This window comes from Lepisosteus platostomus, chromosome 8 (genome assembly GCF_059453375.1).
Source record: "Lepisosteus platostomus isolate fLepPlt1 chromosome 8, fLepPlt1.hap1, whole genome shotgun sequence".
Classification (NCBI taxonomy): Eukaryota; Metazoa; Chordata; class Actinopteri; order Semionotiformes; family Lepisosteidae; genus Lepisosteus; species Lepisosteus platostomus.
The window spans coordinates 18,895,540-18,916,511 of NC_142618.1; the positions used below are offsets into that span (position 1 = coordinate 18,895,540).

At 48.7% G+C, this 20,972-nt stretch overlaps 2 protein-coding genes across 5 annotated transcripts; both read left to right on the forward strand.

Moving 5' to 3' along the window:
* The first annotated feature begins 268 nt into the window (after positions 1 to 268).
* On the forward strand, positions 269 to 18,372 carry LOC148657019 (uncharacterized). Of its 4 annotated transcripts, XM_088642718.1 has the most exons (6): positions 3,192 to 3,432; positions 7,275 to 7,386; positions 8,452 to 10,214; positions 11,959 to 12,304; positions 12,559 to 15,819; positions 17,093 to 18,372. In XM_088642718.1, the coding sequence occupies exons 2-5, from the start codon at positions 7,284 to 7,286 to the stop codon at positions 15,777 to 15,779; spliced, it is 5,433 nt and encodes a 1,810-aa protein (XP_088498844.1). In that variant the 5' UTR covers positions 3,192 to 3,432; positions 7,275 to 7,283; the 3' UTR covers positions 15,780 to 15,819; positions 17,093 to 18,372. The 4 variants fall into 4 exon arrangements, with proteins under 4 accessions (XP_088498845.1, XP_088498844.1, XP_088498843.1 ...); XM_088642719.1 differs by lacking the exons at positions 3,192 to 3,432; positions 17,093 to 18,372 and adding an exon at positions 269 to 914 and having other exon boundaries at positions 12,559 to 16,338; XM_088642717.1 differs by lacking the exon at positions 17,093 to 18,372 and having other exon boundaries at positions 12,559 to 16,338.
* On the forward strand, positions 18,234 to 19,519 carry timm10 (translocase of inner mitochondrial membrane 10 homolog (yeast)). Its single transcript, XM_088642724.1, has 2 exons — positions 18,234 to 18,375; positions 18,899 to 19,519. Exons 1-2 carry the CDS (start codon positions 18,305 to 18,307, stop codon positions 19,101 to 19,103), a joined length of 276 nt encoding a protein of 91 aa, XP_088498850.1. The 5' UTR covers positions 18,234 to 18,304; the 3' UTR covers positions 19,104 to 19,519.
* The last annotated feature ends 1,453 nt before the right edge of the window (positions 19,520 to 20,972 follow it).

Sequence of the window (20,972 nt, forward strand, 5' to 3'; positions counted from 1 at the left end):
GTCTGCAGGGTGACCTCTAGTGGCAGCTGTGGTTACTGCAGTCTTCTCAGGAGCACTCGCTCCAGTCACCGCGGTTTCCGGGTCACTGTTCAGGAAGGAGTCTTAGCTGCAGGTAAAACCTGGCGAATGGCAGCTCTCCGGGACCAGGAGTCAATACCCCTGAGCTGGAACAGGCGCGTCCAGTCCTGCTCCTGGAGGAGATCCGGTGTGTCCGCAGGTTTTCTAGGTCTCTTTAAAGCACCAGCAACTGGGAAGAGTAGGAGTAGCAGAGGTAGTAGCAGTAGCAGCAGTAGGAGTAGCTGTAGGACTAGTAGCAGTAGGTGTAGCAGTAGTAACAGTAGCAGTAGCAGCAGCAGTAGCAGCAGTAGGAGTAGCAGTAGCTATAGTTGTAAGAGCAGTAGGGTAGCAGTAGCAGCTGTAGTAGCAGTAGGAGTAGCAGTAGCTGTAGTAACAGCAGTAGCAGTAACTGTAGTAGTAGCAGCGGTGGCTGTAGTAGCAACAGTAGAACTAGCAGTAGCAGTAGGAGTAGCAGGAGCTATAGTTGTAGCAGCAGTAGGGTAGCAGTAGCAGCTGTAGTAGCAGTAGGAGTAGCAGGAGCTGTAGCAGTAGTAGCAGTAGCTCTAGTAGTAGCAGTAGTAGTAGTAACAGCTACTCACAACTGAAAGCATGGACAGAACTAATAGAAAAAGAAGTTTGGAGCTCCTACACGTAAGGTAAAGCTGTAGAGATGTAAACAGCTGGTTAGTTCGTTTTGATTCCCTGGAATAAACTACTTTGACGTAAGAGACTTCAGTTGAGTAGCAGTAGGATGCAAGAGAGAGTATCTTTTTATCTGATGATAAGGTTGAAGATTATCGTGATTCTGCTCCCTGCCTGGCAAAGTGCCCTTGAGGTCGTCTAAGTCTTCCTTCCAGGTTTGTGCTATATGATCTGGGTGTGTTAATCCACCACTGTGCTATTGTTGTAACAACTCTACACAATGGTGTTACAACAATAAACAATTATTGAAAAACAAAAAAGAACTACAGTACTTCACCCCAGATTTGTGAAGCAGGATTATTTGATCTTTTACAATTATCCTATGAACAATCTGTAGCGATCTTTTTATGCGTGTTTTGTTTGTTGAGCATTCCTAGTCTGTATGAGAATAAAGCTTGTGGGTTAGAGTGCTGTGCACTTCCTGTCACTGACATCACTGCTGCCCACCCAGTTAAAGAACCTGGGACTTCGGAGACCCCAGACTATAGAAGTGAGGGGTCGTGGTCCTCTATTGAGCTTGGTGGTGCAGTCGGCCCCCTATTTTTGCCCTTTAAAAGTACAGCTACTACCCTGCTCCACGTGACAGCCCTCTCCTCATGTTCAAGCCCTCTGCGGTGGACACAGAGGCGGACTTCGGGAAATAAGGACGTATCAGCGAAAGAAAGGATTCTGGGTCAATAGGGAACTGGAGCCTATCCCAGCAGGCAACGGGAACAAAGCAGGATACACCCTGGATGGGACCTGCAAGTGCATGGCAGGGCACACACACACAGACACACACCCACACACCCGTACACACACACACACACACACATACACACACACACACACACACACAGACACACACCCACATACACACACGCACGCACACAGACATACACAACACTCTCACACCAGGGCCAGTTTTCCCAGAAGCTGACTAACCTACCAGTGTGTCTTTGGTCTGAGGGAGAAAACTGGAGCACCCAGTGGAAACCCACACAAACACAGGCATAACATACAAACTCCACACAGACAGCAGCCCTGGTCCAGAACTGAACCCAGGGCCCCAGCTCTACGAGGCAGCAATGCTCACCACTGGGCCTCTGTGCAGCCCAATTAAAGCCCAGTAAAGCTGATTTCTTGTAGATGTAAGGTAAAGGAGACAATTATTAGAAACGAACTAGAGGATTGCCTACATTAAATAGTCGACCTGTTTAGAAAAGACAGATAAAACAAGTTGACTTAAAGGCTGTTTTTAGGAAAGACATTTTCAAGCAAAATGTTGTCTCACCGATTTCTGTAGTGTTCTTCAAACAAGCAACAACAGTAATGGATATGTGTAGGGCAGATTATACGGTGTGTTTAGATTTTCATAAAGCTTCTGATAAAGTTCCCCATAAACTAATCCTCAATTACAGCTGGGAGGCATTCGGGAAACCTCAAGTCTTTAGACTGCGTATTAGATATTACATAGACAAAAACATACTAATAAGGGCTGAAAGAATGTAATTAGTTGAGAACCACAGGGGTCTGCACTGGGACCACTTCTGCTCTTAATTATATCATGATGTAATTACTGGAGTACCACAGGGGTCTGTACTGGGACAAGCGGTCTTCTCAATTATATCAATGATGTAATTAGTGGAGTACCATAGGGGTCTGTACTGGGACCACTGGTCTTCTTAATTATATCCATGATATAATTAGTGGAATACCACAGGGGTCTGTACTGGGACCACTGGTCTTCTTAATTATATCCATGATGTAATTAGTGGAATACCACTGGGGTCTGTACTGGGACCACTGGTCTTCTTAATTATATCAATGATGTAATTAGTGGAGAACCACAGGGGTCTGTACTGGACCAGTGGTCTTCTCAATTTATACCAATAACCTAGATGCTGAAATATTTAGTAAACTAATCAATTTTCTACATGATAACAAAATGGGAAAACTAGCAAAAATGCAGTAAATTAAGTTTTAAAATAAATTCACTATGGGGCAAACACATGGGAGATGATGAATAATGCAGAAAAGTGCAAGGTGTTGCACACAGTCAGCAAAAAATCTAAACTACTATGAGTACAATGAGTGAAAAACTAAGCTAAAAGAGGCTTCATTTTAATACTGCTCTCTCTCAGCCTTTCATTTTCACCTATATTTGAAGTCCATTGTACTCCTTTTCTTTATTTCCCTGAATTATTCCAGTTTGGTTTGTTAAACCATTTGGGATGTTGTTTTCTAGCCTTGCATTTTTGACTAAATGTGTTTGCTGATTAGGAATGCGAGATTTGCAGTTAACACCTTAAGTCTCCAGGGACAAAACCCACATCGTTGAGTGCACGCCATTTTGGCTCCGTTACATGAGATAACGCGCATAGACATTGCATTGGGAACAGATCCAACATGGCCACCATACGTGTTTCAGTAGCACGCTCTAACGAGAGATCGATACCGTCCCGAGCTCTCGAGCACGCTACGGGCGTCGGAAACTTCCGCACCGAACTCGGCTGACGGTCGAACCGCGAGAGACGGAAAGAAGAGCGGACCAAATAAGTAATTACGCAGAAAGTTCCCATATAATTTCACGTACAATCATATTTACATTATTTTCCATCCAACGGAAGTTCGGCCGGTGTAAAAGTGCGAATTTGACGATTTTTACAACGTGGTTTTGGAAAAAACGTCGAGGTGAGCGGTATTGCCGTGCGGTGAGCAGTGTGCTAAATGTTTGTTTACATGGACACTCGGGCGTCGGTGCTAATTGGTGTTAGTTAACGGGATAGTTAAGAGACAAGGATTATCACTCCGGCAGCAGGTGATAACGGTGACGATCACTGTTACTCGCTGGTTGATTTCCATGCGTGCGTGGTCAAGGCATGGCCGTGTGTACAGTGTGTCTACAGAGTGTGCGTACGGTATGTTTGTACAGCGTGTTTTTGTGTACATTGTGTGCTGTGTGCGTCTGCAGTTGACGTGTGTACAGTGTGCATGTACAATGTGCGTCTGTGTACTGTGTGTGTAAAGTTGTAGTGTACAGTAGTGTCTACAGTGAGTGCGTACTCTGTATGCGGTGTATACATGTGTAGTGTACAGTATGTACAGTGCGCATGTATTATACAGTGCATTTGTGTACAGTGTGTGTGTACAGTGTATTTACCATGTTCGTGTACAGTATGTGTTTATGTGTGTATAATGTGTGTGTACAGTGTGTTTACTGTATGCATGTATAATGTGTGTGCACAGTGTGTGTTTATGTCTGTATAATGTGTGTTTACTGTGTTGGTGTACTGCGTGTTGCAGTGTGTGTATACTGTGACTGTGTAGTGTGTGTGTACAGTGTGTGTTTACTTTTAGGGTGTACTGTAGATCCTTCCGCTCCTTTGACACCATGGCGTTTGATAAAGACAAATGAGACACAAGGCCATTCAGCCAATTTAGGCCACTTGGTAGTTAGTAGCTCACTGATCCCAGGATCTCACCCAACTGTTTGTTGAAAGAAGCCAGGGTATCAGCTTTAACAACATGACTGGACAGCTTGTTCCACACTCCCACAACCCTTTGTGTAAAGAATTGCCTCCTGTCCTGGCTGGAGGGCTTCATCCAGCTGTTTTCTGAAAGAAACCAGAGCCCACCACCCCCACCCAGACACATATGTGCATGTACTAATAATGTCCTAATACTACACAATGTTACTTTCAATCGCTTCTATGGTCTGTGTGCTGTTATACCTATGTACTGTATAACGTTTTCTTGGCAATGTGTTTTTTTTATGTCTCAGTTTTTGTCTTCTGTTGTATATTGCATCTCTTGCTGCTTAAATTGCCCCCCCCCCAGGATGAATAAAGTGTTTAGAATTGAAAAATTGAATTGAATTCAACAACGTGACTGGGCAGCCTGTTCCACACTCCCACCACCTTGTGTTTTATCTGCAAAATACAGTCTTCTTATTTGCTTATGTTTCTAAAATGTGCTTTAAAAAGTATTTTCACCTTCGACAGTGTTTGCATTTTTTTTTCACCTTTGCAACAGGTTAGTCTCTTTTTGGAAGGGACATGTCAAATATAATTAATCCGACAACAATCCTGAAAGTATGTCAGTGAATGCCTTGATCATGAAACTCGCATTACCAAAAACACAGGCATTCGCGATTTTAAAATCTGCTTCGAATTTGTTCAAACGTTTTGCAATGCCCTGTGCCACCGAGAGCAGTTCACAGAATGCAGATAATCTGTAACTGAGTGGTCTGTTCACAGGCACATGATTGTCCTTTTAAAAACGAAGGAAGTGAACTTGGACATTTGTAGGTTCATCACTAGTCCACTTGGCTCTTCTGACCCATCTAGTAGATGGCAGTTGATAGATGATCCCAGTATCTCATCCAGCTGTGTCCTGAAAGAAGCCAGGGTATCGGCTTTAACAACGTGGCTGAGCTGTTTGTTCCACACTCCCACCACTCTCTGTGCACAGAAGTGCCTCCTGTCCTGACTGGAGGATCTCATCCAGCTGTGTCTTGAAAGAAGCCAGGGTATCGGCTTCATCAACTTGGCTGAGCTGTTTGTTCCACACTCCCACCTCCCTCTGTGCACAGAAGTGCCTCCTGTTCTCATTTGTAAATCCACCTCCACATACACCTCCCCTCTGCCCTCTAGTTCCACACTCCTACCACCCTTTGTTTCAGCTGGGAAAAACCCTCAGTTCTCAATGCGCTTGTACTGTATGGCTTGCATTCCACTGCTTGTTCTGAAGCAGTTCACTAGGTTGACAGTGATGGTACCCTTGAGAAATCTGAATACTTGCATCCGGTCCCCACTTACTCCTCTCTGTTCAAGACTGAGGAGATTCAGGTCCTTCAGCTGTGTGGGACCGTCCATCAGTCCAGTAGGTTTTCGTGAAAAAGAAAGGGCTGCAGTTGCTGCAGGTTGGGGATTTATGCTGCACTGGTGCGTGATATTAATTATAATAATAATAATAATAAACTTTATTTTATATAGCGCCTTTAAAGGTGGCTTCTCAAAGCGCTTTACAGGATGACAATAACAATAAATAAGAAGACTACAACAATAAATAAGAAAAATTTCACAAGACAGGACACAATTATAATTACAGCAATACAACAATAACAATAGAGGAGACCGTGGAAGATGGTATTAAGAAGAGCAGAGGGGTGAAGAATGGAACCAGTTAAGTAAAGGCTTTTCTGAAAAGGAGGGTTTTGAGTCTGGATTTGAAGGAGTTTAGAGAAGGTGACTCTCTAATATCCTTGGGCAAGGAGTTCCAGAGCTTGGGGGCATAGCAAGTAATTGTACTTTTAATGGGCGTGGAGGTGAATTGGGCCACTTGTGTTAACGGCATGGTGTGCATTTGCACAGTGCACGTTGCCTCTTGCCGAGTCATTTCCAGTGGGAACTCCACAGTTTCACAATGAATGGGATATTCCACTGGACCTCTTGTCTCCCATGGAATCAGTCCAGTACCGCACACTGCAGGTACAGATACTCCCCCAACTTGCTAAAATCCGACTTGTCCAACATTTTTGTGCGGAGGAAAGGGGCAGCCGTCTCGCTATCTGCGAGTGGTCCTCGGTTTTGTTCAGTGCCGCCCGGTGTACCAAGGAAAGAAGCAGCCATCTTGCTGCAGAATGTAATACGTGCTGTGAAAACAGAAGCATTGCGTTCTCTAAACAGGTGCCTGATTTCAATACAAGGATACCTCTGTCTTGTCAAGGGCAGGTTTCCTTACTAGAAATGGGACACTATGCCTCTTTGCAACTATACTGCTGGAAGAGGTCCTGTTTCTTTCCAGGATATGGGATACCATGCATATTTCCACATTCATTGTTGGAAGCAGTCATGAATCCTTGTTGGATATGGAGCACTGTGCCTCTTTCCACACCCACTGTCGGAAAGGTTTGTGATTTGTTAGAGGAGAAGACCAGAAGATTCGCCAGACGGGTGGCTCGCCAATCACACAGCTGCCACACAGAAGGAGGAGACATCAAGAGCAAGGATGAGAGACAGAGGACACTGTCCACGCCTATTCCCAAATCTACTGATGGAAAAGGTCACGATTCCTTGTTGGATAGTGGTATAGCACACTGATCAGACCAAGTGAACAGATCAGTGTTCCTGATGTGTATGATAGAATCATTGCATTTAGGAGGCACATCCTTACACAAACGTTGTGGGACTGTGGAAAAAGATACCCAGCCATGCTGTTGAACCCTAAATTCTCTCAAGGCAGGTGGATAAGATGCTCCAGTCAGGACCGGAGACACTTCCTTACATAAAGAGTTGTAGGAGTATTGAACAAGCTTCCCAGCTACATGAATGTTCCTATGCCTCAAGTGACCTTAAATTATTTAAACATGCCGTGGTTAAATGAGGTCCTGGAATAAAGGTTATGTGTAGTAGCTGGTTATAGTTAATTTTATGTAATTTATGTAAGGTATCAGGTGTAAAGTTGCCTTTGACACATGGACATGAGTGTTCATGCTGTGCAGTTCCTTCTGAACTCCTCTGTGCCTCTCTCAGAGCAGCGCCATGTTGACCCTTTGTGATCCTGACTTTGAGAAGAAGCTCCTGGTTGAGTTGCAACGACAGCAGCACCTCAGCCTGTTCTGTGATGTCGTCCTGCAAATTGAGGGTGAGATACAGGATGCAATTTAATACAGTCCAGACGCACTGACTGGACACTACAGGACATTAACACTGCACTGAGAGAGAGGGGTTAATACAGTCCAGACACACTGACTGGACACTCCAGTACATTAACACTGCACTGAGAGAGAGGGGTTAATACAGTACAGACACACTGACTGGACACTCCAGGACATTAACACTGCACTGAGAGAGAGGGGTTAATACAGTCCAGACACACTGACTGGACACTCCAGGACATTAACACTGCACTGAGAGAGAGGGGTTAATACAGTCCAGACGCACTGACTGGACACTACAGTACATTAACACTGCACTGAGAGAGAGAGGGGTTAATACTTAGAGATGTGAATGAGTGAATCCTTCATTTATTCTGAAATTGAATTATTTCTGACAAATATGACTTATTCTGTGCAATGCTGTTGTTACTCCGGTCAACAATAATAGTGTAACATTTTTAGAATTGTTTTTACTGTTCCTATTTCATCACGGGTGTATATACAGTACATCTAAGGGAAAAGTTAAGCAACTTTATTATTCTGTAGTAACTTTCAACTAAAATTAACAATCCAGAAAGTAACGCTGAATGCCTTAGCACAACTTTTGATATGAATTTGTACATAATATTAAAATGATCACCTCATACATGCTGTAGGAGAAGACGGGTTCTCCAGGTAAAATGACTCATAATTGCAAGCATCTTTTGCAACACGGTCCTGTTTGCCCTCCATACCTCTGCATTATCGCTTTTATTTGAAATATACCATCAGCCATCAAGGAGTTTTATTGATGTAAAAAGATTGGTCAGAGCCCTGGACTCACAACTGGAAGGTTGCAGGTTTGAATCCAAGGTGGGTCACAGCTGTTGTACCCCTGAGCAAGGCACTTCGCTCAGATTGCCATTAACAGCCGTGTAAATGGGCGCACATGGAAGTCTCTTTGGTTACAATCACTGTGAATTAAAGAAGACCAGATATTTCCGAGTGGGTTTTCAGGGAGGTTGAAATGGCAGTTCTGAGCCCTCTCCTCTGGCCCGTTTCTCCCTGCGCAGACATGTTGGTGATGGTCCACAGCTGCCTGCTCTCGGCACACAGCCCCGTGCTGCTCCAGCACCTCGGCGCGGCCCCCGGCGCCCCGTCCCCCCGGAGGCAGTGGAGGATCGACCTGGAGGGGGTCACCCCCCGGGGGCTGCAGACCGTGGTCAGCTTCCTGTACTCGGGGGAGGTGCGGTGCGAGGGCGAGAGTGAGCTGCGGGAGGTCCTGAGCGCGGCACGGGCGCTGGGCATCCGGGCGCTGGAGGAGATGGTGGCCGGAGGGGGAGTCACGCCGGGAGGGAAGACGGATAGCTGGGAATGCACTCCCAGCGCAGAGGAGGTAGGGGGCAGGACGGCCACGCAGTCTGAGGCCGAGAGAGAGAGCTCCCCAGGGCCCTTGGAGTCGCCCGTGCCGGCTCGCCCCCCAGCTGCTGTGACTGACCTCACTGCTTCCCGGGATAGCCACAGGCTGCCGGGACCAGGAGGGAGCGGGACTCCAGCAGAATCCCAGATTTCCAGCCCCGGACACCCGAGTGCCAGCTGTCTGTCTTCTCTCCCTTCTGCCGCTCCTGTCCTAATGCAGACACTGGACACACACGAGAGGTCACGGCAGGGTCATCAGCCTGTGGTAGCTGCACGCGAAACAGGGGACACAGCCCAGGGAGAGCAAGCTCCCCAGGGTCCCCCTAGGACGTCCCACAGCATGTCGGACACGCCCACTGTAGAGGCCATCTTGGAGAGCGCTGACGGTCTTCCAGGCCTTGGTGCTCCTGGTCATCCTGTCTGCGCTGTTCCTGCCCCCACTCCTGCTACGACTGTATATCCTTTTGCCCGGCTTACGGGCACCAGCGCCTCTGTAGTTGTGCCATCCGCTGCACAAGCCCTGTGTCTCCCCTTTCCTGTCTCCGTTTTACCCCTGAATAATGAAAATTACCCCCCTCCTCCTGCTCCCACTCTGTTGTGGGCAGGGCGCAATTTGGAAGGGGGGTGGCAGCACGCTCCCCCACCCGTGGAGACAGGGCGGGTGTCGTGTTTATATCTCCTCCCGGCCCCTGCCCACCCGTTCGCTGGCACCCATGGGGACCCTGTCCACGACTTGGACACGGGGTCTGGCCGGGAGGTGGGGACGAGACCGCCGGAGTGCCACGGCGAAAGGCTGAGCGAAAAAGAGAGGAGAGGAGGGAGAGGAGAAGACCCGCGGACCGCGGGATCTCGGAGTCTCTGCCCCGACTTCGCAGACTGGCCGGTCAGGTGGCAAGGCCATCCCACTGCTGCCACCAGTGAAGGAGGAGAGATCAGGAGGAGGGACGGGAGAGCCGCGAGGATAGAGGACGCTGTCCCTGGATTCGCGGAGATGAACGTGGGAAGGAGAGGGAGAGGGAGGCCACGCTGTAGAGGGATGGGGACAGGGAACCAGGGCAGGAGTCCAGGCAAGCTGAGAAAAGGAACACAAGGCAGGAGGAAAGGTGCAGGAGGAGATGGCGAGCGCCCCGATGTAGACGAGGTGGGAAGGAGGGTGGGGACACCGGTGTGCCATACAGGAAGAGGAAGAGGGATGGCGAGGAGTGGAGGGGTGAGGGGTAGTGGTGCAAGCTCCAGAGTCCCCAGGGCTGCTGTCGACAAGACCTGCGCCAAGATCAGATTGAAGAAGCTGCCCTCGGGGTGGGTGATCCTTAAGGAGTCCGCACCCAGGGGGCGAGGTCAGAGGAAGAGCATCAGACTCAGGGGCAGGACACAGGCACAAACCCAGCCAGCAGGCCGCTGTGTGGTTGCCAGTCAGGTAAGCAACCCGTTGTTAATGATATCTGTACTGACCGTTCCAGGCATTTTGAGTTCTGTGGTTTATGTGGACAATAACGTACTTTGCTCCATTCTTTTGACCTTCTGTCCTAATAAGTATCCCAGCTACTGCCGGTGGGAAAAATCCCAGTCACATGATGCTACCACTACCATTCCCCACAGTAGGGATGGCCTTCTCTGGATGGTGTGCCGTGTTGGGTTTACACATTCAGGCAAGATTCATTTTTGATTTGTCAGACCACAAAACGTTTTTCCCCATTTTTGCAGTACCACTCTGTTGCTGTTTGCTCTGTCTTGCCTGCCTTCTGGGCATTCTGCCATGCAGTGGAATATGCTGTGTACTGCTTGGGATATTACGGTCACAGTCCCGCTTTGGCCAGTCTCGGCCATGAAAGCCTGTAGCTCTTTCTCAGGTGCTGCCTGGCCGTTTGGTAGCCTGTCCTGCTTGGCCATCCAGTTTTGAGGGACGTTCTGATCCATGCATGGTCTCGGCGATGTCTGATGCCTTCCACCTCTTCATCTTGGTCTTGACCGTGCCCTGAGGGAAATTTAAGACCTTTGCAATCTTTTTATAGCCATTTCCTGCTCTGTGCCTTTCCTCCGCTGTATCCTGGAGGTCTTTCGAGAGCTGCATTACCTTGAGATACGCTACCAGAGATTTCAAGCAACAACCCATTTTATTCTGAAATCTGGCAGCTTGTTTGAGTAAGAAGGCCGTTGGCTTCACCCGAGCGAATTTACAATTGCTGTTACCAAGGGGTGTGTACCCTTACTGTATCCAAAGCATTCTAGGCTTTCATTTGTTACTACTTTTCAGAACGCCAGAGCATTTGTTTTGCGCCTGGAGGGTGTGTTACAGTGTGAATATAAAGGTAAAATAGATTCTAATTTCCTTACCTTGATTTCAGGCTGTTAGGTCATAAAATGTGTTATTTATTTTGCAAAGGGTGTGTAAACTTGCTAGCTACAGGCACACGGTATATAAATATATACAAATCTCTGCTATCACTATATTGCATTTCCCTAGCAAACATCCTGTGTTCCTGTGTGCTGTTCGTACCCAGCTGGCGTTTTGAGTTCTGTGGTTAATATATACATATGGATATCATTCCCTTGTGAACACAAACCAGGCAACCCAAGTGGAAACTATAGGGAAGCAGATTGAAAACCAACAACAGGAGGCTCTTCTTTAGCCAAACAGCCAATGAATAGCCTGTAATGAACAGCATATAATAGGTGTCATTGAACTATCTCTTCTGTTTGACTGTTTTGCACAGTGTTTTGAGTTATCGAAAACCTTAAAGCAGCACACAAGGATATTTGTCATTTCTGCCAAGGCGACCCCTTCTATGAAGCTGTGCTCAGGACAAAGTGGTGCTTTTGATCCACTTTTAATTTTTATTTTGCAATCATTCATTGCTGATGATTGATACATTACCATTTAAAAAGAATAACTTTGTTTTTTTAAGATATTTATACCTAAATGTGTCCACCCACAGAACTCAGAACGCCCTCTGACACATCCGTCTCTGTTCGGAGCTGTGATACAGAATTCCGGCTGACTGTTCCCAGGGACTGGTGTCCCACATGCAGGATCATCCGATGGCTCCCCGTTTCCTTGATTTTCATGGGGATCTGTTTGGCTCCGGGGGTGGACCGTGCTGATCTGTGTCACCGCGCTTCTGTCACTGAAAGCTGCTTGCGTCCGTTTGGTGTCTTCCCAGAGTGCCGTGCCAGGGCTGAAGCGAGGTCGGGGAGGTCGAGGACGGCCCAGGAAGTACCCCCTCCTCCCCCTTGCGCCGGCCCCTCTGGAGACCCCCGCGCCCGCGGCTGCCCCGAATTCCCGCCCCGAAGACGGCGACGAGCAGATGGATCGCCTGCTGGAGGACGTGCTGATGCAGATCAACTTCCTGCAGCCACCGCTCAGCCCTGTCGTGGCAGCGCTGGGGAATTATGGGAAGGGGGATGCTGTCCAGGCTACTCCGGTCAACGGCAGTGACGTGGGACAGCAGGGGGATCCTGCTGTTGGTTTTGGGTCTTCTGATCCAACAGTGCAGGTAGCTGATATAGGTGAGAGGCGTCTGTCTGTACTGTATTAACCCCTCTCTCTCTCAGTGTCTTTCATTCTCTCAGTGTACTCACGTACTGATTTCCACCTTGAGGTTAATCGCTCGCTGCACAATGAACCCATAGCGTTGTTTCAAAGAGCCACTCCCACTTCAGCAGCTCTCTGAGTTTTCTGCACTCCTGCACTGCTCCCCACACAGCCTGCTCCTTTTTCTGCACTCACACTTTGACTCTGTCCCCTGTCTCCTCTTTCTTAGACATGGCCCATCTCACAGAGCCCCTTTACACCGGTTCTGGAGGGACAGTACAGCCCGGAGTTCTCGTCCATTCCTCAGAGGGGACGGCTTCTGCTAGGGCACCACTCTTCCCTGGATCATCCGAGGACAACACAGCTCGCACTGGGCAGGGAGAGACCCCTCCCAAACTGCGGGACATACTCAGTCACTTCCTGTTGTCATTCCAAAGTGTTGTGACCTCCCCTGAGGCAGGGAGCTGGGGAGGTGGAGAGGCAGTGCCACCCCCAGGCCAGAGAGTGAATTGCCGTGAGAGTTTGGGTGATGTCGGGAGTGTGGATGGAGAGTGGTTTAGAACAGAGGGAGGGAGGAGAGAGGCTGCTGGGAGGGAGGGTCAGAGGTCACCGACACAGGATGGTGTTGCGGGGGACCACGCTCAGATAAACGGGACAGGGCTGTGCAGGGAAAATGCAGTCGGAGAAGATGGACTCTGGCAACAGAGGACACTCCCGGATTTGCAAAAATCATCTGAGCCGGTGAGAGACAGGGAGACCCCATTTCCGACTCCATTTGAATTTACTGCGGATTGGGCCCACGTGGATGACGGGGTTCATGGCAGCAGTGGGCAGCTGCCTTACCCCTTAGATGCCAGAGAAAAACCTGACCCGTGCAGTTCTGTCGAGACGTCTCTGTCCGATTCAGTCTCCGGCAGGGCTGACTCTGAGATTCCGCAGCACCCAGAATGCCAATGTTCACTTCTTGCGGGCGAAGAGTGTGTCCCGGAATTCTACTCTGCTGCTTTCCCCACACCTTCTCCTTCCATGGTGTCTCAAGATCTAAGAAGCCCACAGTGCTCTTCTTCTCTCCTGTCCCCTTGGATGGAACTACGACTCCCAGAGTTCCTTTCTCCCCTCCGGGAGACAGATTGTCCAGAATTGTCATCTTCTCACAGGAGATCCCATGTCTCAGAACTTCGTGATGTGTCGGGGCAAACCCGTACCAGTCCCAAACCTCGACAGCTGGAGCAGAGTGGCCGGGATGGCATCAGCGGACCTTCAGAATGGCACGGCTGTGAGGCGGATGAGGCCGTTCCCGTGGGAATGGTGCCTGAGCCTCCTGCGGCAGCCCCTGTGTCCTCCGAGAGGCGGTGCCCGGAGGGAGAGCAGAAAACCAGCTCTGGAGGGGAGCTGGGACCAGTGTCGGAGAGAGACACAGCTGTCCAGGAAGTGCCGCCCAGTCGTTCCTTCATCCTAACCAGGAAGAGGTCCAGGGAGCTGGAAGAGCAGAGGCAGGAAGAAATGGAAAAGTTGAGAAGGTGCCACAGGAAGCGAAAGAGAGAGACGGAGCCTTCACAGACCCAGGTAAAATTAGAGAGAACGTGGAGAGGCCAACCGAGGAAGGGCGGTATGTACACGGCAGACCTGAAATCAGAGAAGAGGGGTGCAGGGAAAGTCACAAGAGGGGATGTCAAAACCCATGGCCTGCAGGAGGAAAGGAGAGTCAAGGGGTGCATGGGAGGCAGAGCGTGGGACCCTGGCAGGCCCATGAAGAGAAGGAGAGGAGTACCCGTGAAGAAGACTGGGAAGATCAGACCCAGCCGGGATGCTCCAGAGATGTCCACGACTCTGGAGGACATGGCCCAGGCCGAAACAAACCCGGAGCCTAGTGGTGATGGAGAAAAGGCCAGAGATTCTCACTTAAATGCCGATGCTTGTCCAGACCTTTCATCCAGGGAGCAGGAGGGGCTGGAGGCGGTATCTGTACAAAAGCCAGTGCCTATAGAGAACAGAAAGAGCGCTCAGAGAGAAGGAATGCCAGGTTCCCAGGTGAGGAATAGCAAGGTTTGTAGTGGAGAACCAGTACAAGGCCCCCCTCTGACCATGGATCGGTCAGCACGAGGGAGGGAGAGAAGCGAAGAAAAGGGTGGGGCACAGGGCGTCTCGAGGAAGTTGAGGACGAGGACGTCTGGGCAAGTGTTCAGTCCTGGGGCAGATCTTCCAGTTAGATGGGATAGCAGGGCCGCACTGTGTGTGGGATGTGGTCCCAAGAGGAGAGGGCGGGATGCACGAGATGCCTATATCTTGAAGAGAATACTGAGCCATGCAGGAAGGAGAAGAAAGGATCAGCCTCAAATTAAAGACCAAAATAGCATTCCGAGTGCAATAGACAAGGTGGAGACAGGACAGGAAGCTGATCTGCAGCTTTCGAGAAGCGGTGTCAGCAGCCCACGGGAAAAGGGGGTGCGTGTGAAAAACCGTGCGTCTCCAGTTGTGTGTGGGAAGGGACTTGTGCCGCCTCTGGATCTCAAGGTCCGGAATGGAGGTGGGGCAGATCATGGCTCCGGTGTGACGGCCATAGAGACCGTGTCAGACACGGGGAACGGGGCGCACTCCAAACACATGGTGCTAGCCGCAGAGGATGGGGTGCAGGAAAACAGGGGACCTCTGGAATTCCACTGCATTGCTGACAGGAGGGCGAGGAAAAAGGGGGTGGCGGAGCTGAACGAGGAGAGGGCCTGTGTCTGGGGCAAAGGACAGAGAGAGCAGGAGAAGAGTGAGGAGGTGCGCGATTCATCGGTTAGCAGTTTAGGAGGAAGTGACCCTGGACTTCAGGATATGCAGAGGAAACATCCCACCTGCGGAAACAGCACAGGAGAATCGGGTGTGTTTGGGAGAGGGTGGGGGGTGTCTCTTGATGTCATGCACAGAGCAGGGCTGAGTCGGGAAGAAGGCAGTCAGGAGCCCCAAGGGAAGATTCAGCCAGGAAAGGAGGGAGAGCGAGGAGAGGAGAAGTATTTTGAAGAGAGCGATGATGAAAAGATGGAGACAGCAACAAGGATGGGTCTCAACACAGAAAGCAAGGCGGGGCCGACTGAGATAGCAAAGCAGGATAGAATCAGGACAGAGAGAAGGAAGAGAGAAGGGAGCCATGAGGTTGCGTGGAAGGCGAAGAGCAGGCCGAGTTTGTCCGAGAGCACCCTTCAGGTTTGGCCAACAGAACGGCTCCCTGCTCCCGCCCCCCTTCAGGACTTCCGGGCCACTGAGGGCTCAAGTGGCAGCTTGGACATCGAAGAAGAAGAAGAGGAAGTGGAGATCCTTGAGTGCTCCAGCCCAGCCCCCCTGCCGTGTCACTTCCTGCTGGCAGTGCTGAGGCAGAACTGTGACCTTGGATCCCGAGACCAGTCGGAGGAGGAGGAGGAGGAGGAAGAGGAGGACAGGGAGCTGGAGATCGATGTGGTCGGGTAGGGAGGGATGGAGAACCTGCCTTTACCAGGTCCCTGGGCAGGTGAGTGAATGTCCGAGGGCTTTAGCCATGTGTTCTTGTGTTGTGTTATGTTATGTTGTGCTCTTAGTTCATGCACGCTCAATCTCGTTCTGTAGGTGTGCACAGCTTCAGCAGAACAAGGAATCGTGGGCAAATTTATTATAACACCTAACTATTTGTTGATTTTGCAATCAAGAAATTGATTTCCTACGTATTTTGTTAATTATTGCAGAGACATCCTGTTTAAAGCCAGATCAGCGCTGAGAACAGATCTGGCGTCTTGTATGAGAGTCTGGGGTTGTTTCCAGCACTATGAAGAAGAGTGTGATGTTTCACTGTTCTTGTGTTCCTTTTGGTTCTAGTGTTTGAAAAGAATTGTGTGGCAGAGGGAAATCCTCAAGAGAACCAGAAAATCATTTGTCCGTCTTTAGTTTTCCCAGGACGTTCAGCTCCAGCTGTTGGATTTAGTGTTTTGGACAGGCCCTTATGTTGTAAAGCGTGCTCTTTGGCAAGTCTGAATAAACTAACGTGGCTGTCAGATTCACGCCCCTTGCATGACGTTTTTGACGTGAACTGTGAGACGCGACTTTCAGCTACCCGCATGCTAGACTTCTCCCCGACTGGGACACTGCTGCTGGAACTGGGAGATGCAGCAGTAGGATGTAAGTGCCACTTGTGCCATATTGTCTCTTCGTGGGTTTTTGCCCTAGAGTGTCCGTTACATCCTTCAGTGGAACAGAGGGCCATGTCAGGGTAGCAGTGGATTTTCCTCTTGCCCAGTGTAACAGGCCTGCCCTGGACATGTGGAAAATACCTCTGTCAGCTCCAGCTTCTCCCCCACCCATGAAGCCTGTTCAGGAATCGCAGTGCTTGTGATCATCTTAAGTTAAAGATAACCTTCCCATAACCCCCCTTAATGTGGCATTTAGAGATTTCCATACAAAGTGAACTAGATCAACAAGTAATATCGTCCCTCTCTCCTCACTTCTGGCTTGTGTTTTCAGTCTCCCTGCCCCCTCCTGCAGCTTTCTGTCTGCGTGGAGCTCTGTTGTTATTAGTGTGTGGATACACTAACTCTTGTGTTCCGAAGGAGGCAGGCTTCACAAGCAAAGTCTGTTGTCTTTATTTTTCTTAATAAAAACAATTGTTTATTTTCTTTAACCCACCTGATCTGGAGCATTCAGTCCTGTGTTTTCCACATCCCGGCGTTCAGCTTCAAACCCTGTTACCGCACACGGGGGAGACTGAGGAAGGAGGAGATCAGACTCCTCTGATTGGCCCGTCTTCCTGTCAGCATGTCACAGGGAGTGCCAACCCGTACGAGAGGATCAGCGCTGATTGGAGGAGAGGTGTCCTGCTCACTGCCGGCACTGCATGCCTGCAATCACTCAGGTGGTCACAAGAGAGCACTGTAATACCTGGAGAGCCCTGGCTGATCCATCCACAACACTCCTGACACCACCAACAATACACCTGAGAGCCACAGCACACCTGAGACTGACAACACACCTGAGACCTTTCCACAACCCAATACACATCCACAGCACACCTGAGACATGTCTATAACACACCCAATACACATCCACAGCACACCTGAGACATGCCTATAACACACCCCATACATGTACACAGCACACCTGAGACCTGTCTATAACACACCCAATACACATCCACAGCACACCTGAGACCCACAACAATACACCTCTGAGACCTGTCCACAGCACACCTGAGACTTGTTACACCTGTATTGATACTACTGACCCTGAAAACCTGTTACCTGCCTCTGTACCTGCAGTCCACCAGTCTGTACATCTGTCAGGTCAGCATCTTTCCTTTTACAAAGTCAGTGTGGAGTGTAAAACAGGCATGCCACATAGACTAGTTTAAAATTAAAAATAAGGCCCCTGTGTTTTACTCCAGGCTACATTAAAAAAACATCTTTACACGTTGTAAAATTTCTCTTGCAAAGTTTAAAAAGTCACTGGTTTCAAAATCAAGTTGTAGAGACGTGCTGGCACTATTCCTTTAAACAATATGTACGATAAAGACTGTTTTAACTCTGAATTGGTCTTCTGACCAAACTTTCATCCTAACAGGAGTTAGAATTTCGATTGAATTAACGCAGGCCGTAATAAATATTCATTTCTACAAGTTCAGAGATTTCCACGGGGTGTCGTGAAGCGCTGCTTGTTAGGCTTGCTGAATTAGGGAATGGTATTCTCGTATATGGGCGGAGGTGTCCAATCTCGTATGGGACTACTTATTCATGTTGTGATATTCCTACCAAACAGCAGTTCCTGGCGATCGCCACCAAGCGTCACCCGCTCCCGTAAGATGCACCCAAAGAGACCCTTAATGTGTCTATGGTGTTTTTCTTGGCGATGGCCCAGTGGTTGTTTTTGACAGCGGAAACAGGAAAGCGGTTCACTAGAGGGGATACATGTGCGTTTAGTGAAGGTGAAACGCAGCGGATGCCGGTGGTTGTAAACGATTCTGTCCCGAAGAGATGGACCCGATGAAAGCTCAGCAGCTCGCCGCAGAGCTGGAGGTGGAGATGATGGCTGACATGTACAACCGGTACAGTGATGTTTGTCGTGATATTATATCGAGAAATAAGCCTACCTGTGTGCGAGAGGGTCTGTTGTTTACATGCATTTTTATTTTTCTGAACACTGTCATTAAGACACCCAGCAAGAGCTGCTCTCGAGCTTCATGCGGAACAAGAACAAGACTGCGCTGTTAAAACAAGCTGTGCAGTTCGTTTTCCGCGAGAGCGTTTGCCTGAGTTTGGAGAAATATAGGCAAAAGGAGTCCTTTTTTTTGTGTGGCTTTTGTTTTTCCACACGTAATGTTATTAATCTGGTCCTGACGCCACGCCAGTATTTGTAATCCCTTACACTTAAAGAGATCTGTAACAACCAGTTACCAGGCTCTCTGTGGGTACAAGTTTATTAACCTCTCTCTCTCTCTCTCTCTCTCTCTCTCTCTCTCTCTCTCTCTCTCTCTCTCTCTCTCTCTCTCTCTCTCTCAGTGCAGTGTTAATGTCCTGTAGTGTCCAGTCAGTTTGTCTGGCCTGTATTAACCCCTCTCTCTCTGCCAGGATGACCAGTGCGTGTCACAGGAAGTGTGTCCCCCCCCACTACAAGGAAGCAGAGCTGTCCAAGGGCGAGGCGGTGTGTCTGGACCGCTGTGTGGCCAAGTACCTGGACGTCCACGAGAGGATGGGCCGCAAGCTGACCGAGCTGTCTGTGCAGGACGAAGAGCTGATGAAGAGGGTGCAGCAGGGAGCCCCAGCCACCGTGTAGCTGTGGGGAAGGACAGGGGGTCAGGGGGCCTGGTTTGTCAGTACAGTACACTTTACACTAGGGGACTGAACATTTCAGAACATTCATGTCTAAGAGAGCTGGGCTAATACGTTACAGTCTCTATCCGTATGCCTCTCTCTCACTGCAATGTTAGTGTGCTGTAGTTTCCAGTTTTTGTTGGTGTCTGTTCTGTATTAACCCCTCTCTGTGTCGGACTTAACGCCGCAGTTCCTCATGGTTTATAATAGGACTGAAGTTTGTGCAGTTTTCATGTTATTATGGAAGTTGATGCTGTATGGTGTTGGATGTTTTTTTCAACTTCTTGTTTGCATTTGTTAGTGTATCTGTGCTGCTTTGTCCCCGATTGGGACAGTTTGGTATTTTTTTGGGGTAAATAAAACCTTTATTAACTTGTTTCCTCTGCATGAGCACAGTGATTTGTTGTGTAGACAAGACCACAAGACATGGTTTCACACAAGAGAAGACCATTCAATCTGTCCACCCATTTTGGTTGTTAGTAGTTCATTGATCTTAGGATCTCATGAGACTTGAAAGAAACCAGGGCGCCGGCTTCAACAGCATGGCTGGGTAGCTTGTTCCACGCTCCCACCACCCTTTGTGTAAAGAAGTCTCCTGTCCTGACCGGAAGATCTCATCCAGCTGTGTCTTGAGAGAAGCCAGGGTATCGGCTTCAACAGCATGACTGAGCAGCTTGTTCCAGACTCCCGGCACCCTTATGTTTAAAGACATTGCGCCTGTTTTCAATTTTAAATATACTTCCTCTTAGTTTCCACTCCTGTCCTCTGTTTCACTCTTCACTGTTTGATTCCATTGAGAGGTTAATTACTCAGGTCCCCTTTTATTCTTCTCTCTTCATGTGGAAGGAGACTCAGTTACTTCAGTCTACAGTTTTGTCTGTAGGTCTGAATTGAGTTTTGCTGGCTGTAGACTATTTGCCAGCGTATGTGTGATGACACCGTTACCTAGACTTCAAGGATACAGTTTAATAAACTATTTATCTTTAGAAATGTGTGAATAACCTCATGATGGACTCTCTGCTGTGTTCCCGTGAAGTGTTTTCATGGTGTTGTTTGTTCTGTGCTGTCCAGGATTATAAAGATGTGGCAGTTGTTCTGAAAAAGACCTTTAGTGTTTGTCTCTGTCATTTGGTTCTACAGATCAGAGTGGTATCAGTGAGTGTTTCCTGTCTCCTAAAAAGTGCAGGTCAGTAGGCAGAAAATGCTGAGCTGTCAGGATGGCAGAATGTGGGGCCATACTCAAATTTCTGACCCTGTAACAGAACACAGGAAGTTTGCTAGGGAAATGTAATCTACGGATAGCAGGGATTCGTATATATTTATATACTGTGTGCCTGGAGCTAGCAAGTTTACAATCCTTTCCAAAACAACACACTGTGGCCTAACATTGGAACCAATTCACATTAAATTAGAACTTATGTGACCTTAATTCACACATTGTAACAACTTCTCAATGCAAAACCAAATGCTCTGAGCCGTGAGTACTGTACCATACAGGGAAATGGGGAACCTGATCACACAATGCAGGTCACAAAAGAGAGGAGGCTATTCAGCCCACATAGTTACCCAGTTTGTACTTAGTAGATAATAAATGTCAGGATCTCATCAATATGTTTCTTGAAAGAAGCCAAGGTACCGGCTTCAACAACTTGGCTGGGCAAATTGTTCCCCACTCCCACCTTTGTGTAAAGATGTGCCTCCTGTCCAGAGTGGACATAGAAACTGGACACAAACAGACTTTCGTCTCCAGAGCGGACAGGCTCAGTGACCACAGCCTGTACATGGACACTGGACACAGACACCTGACTGTCCAGAGAGGACAGGCTCAGTG

Excerpts from the sequence above, each read along its gene's own strand:
- timm10 (XM_088642724.1), top strand. The coding sequence starts at position 18,305 with ATGGACCCGATGAAAGCTCAGCAGCTCGCCGCAGAGCTGGAGGTGGAG. Across the intron at positions 18,376-18,898 it reads ATGGCTGACATGTACAACCG|GATGACCAGTGCGTGTCACA; the intron begins GTACAGTGATGT and ends TCTCTCTGCCAG.
- LOC148657019 (XM_088642719.1), top strand. The coding sequence starts at position 7,284 with ATGTTGACCCTTTGTGATCCTGACTTTGAGAAGAAGCTCCTGGTTGAG. Across the intron at positions 10,215-11,958 it reads GCTGTGTGGTTGCCAGTCAG|AGTGCCGTGCCAGGGCTGAA; the intron begins GTAAGCAACCCG and ends GTGTCTTCCCAG. Across the intron at positions 12,305-12,558 it reads AGTGCAGGTAGCTGATATAG|ACATGGCCCATCTCACAGAG; the intron begins GTGAGAGGCGTC and ends CCTCTTTCTTAG.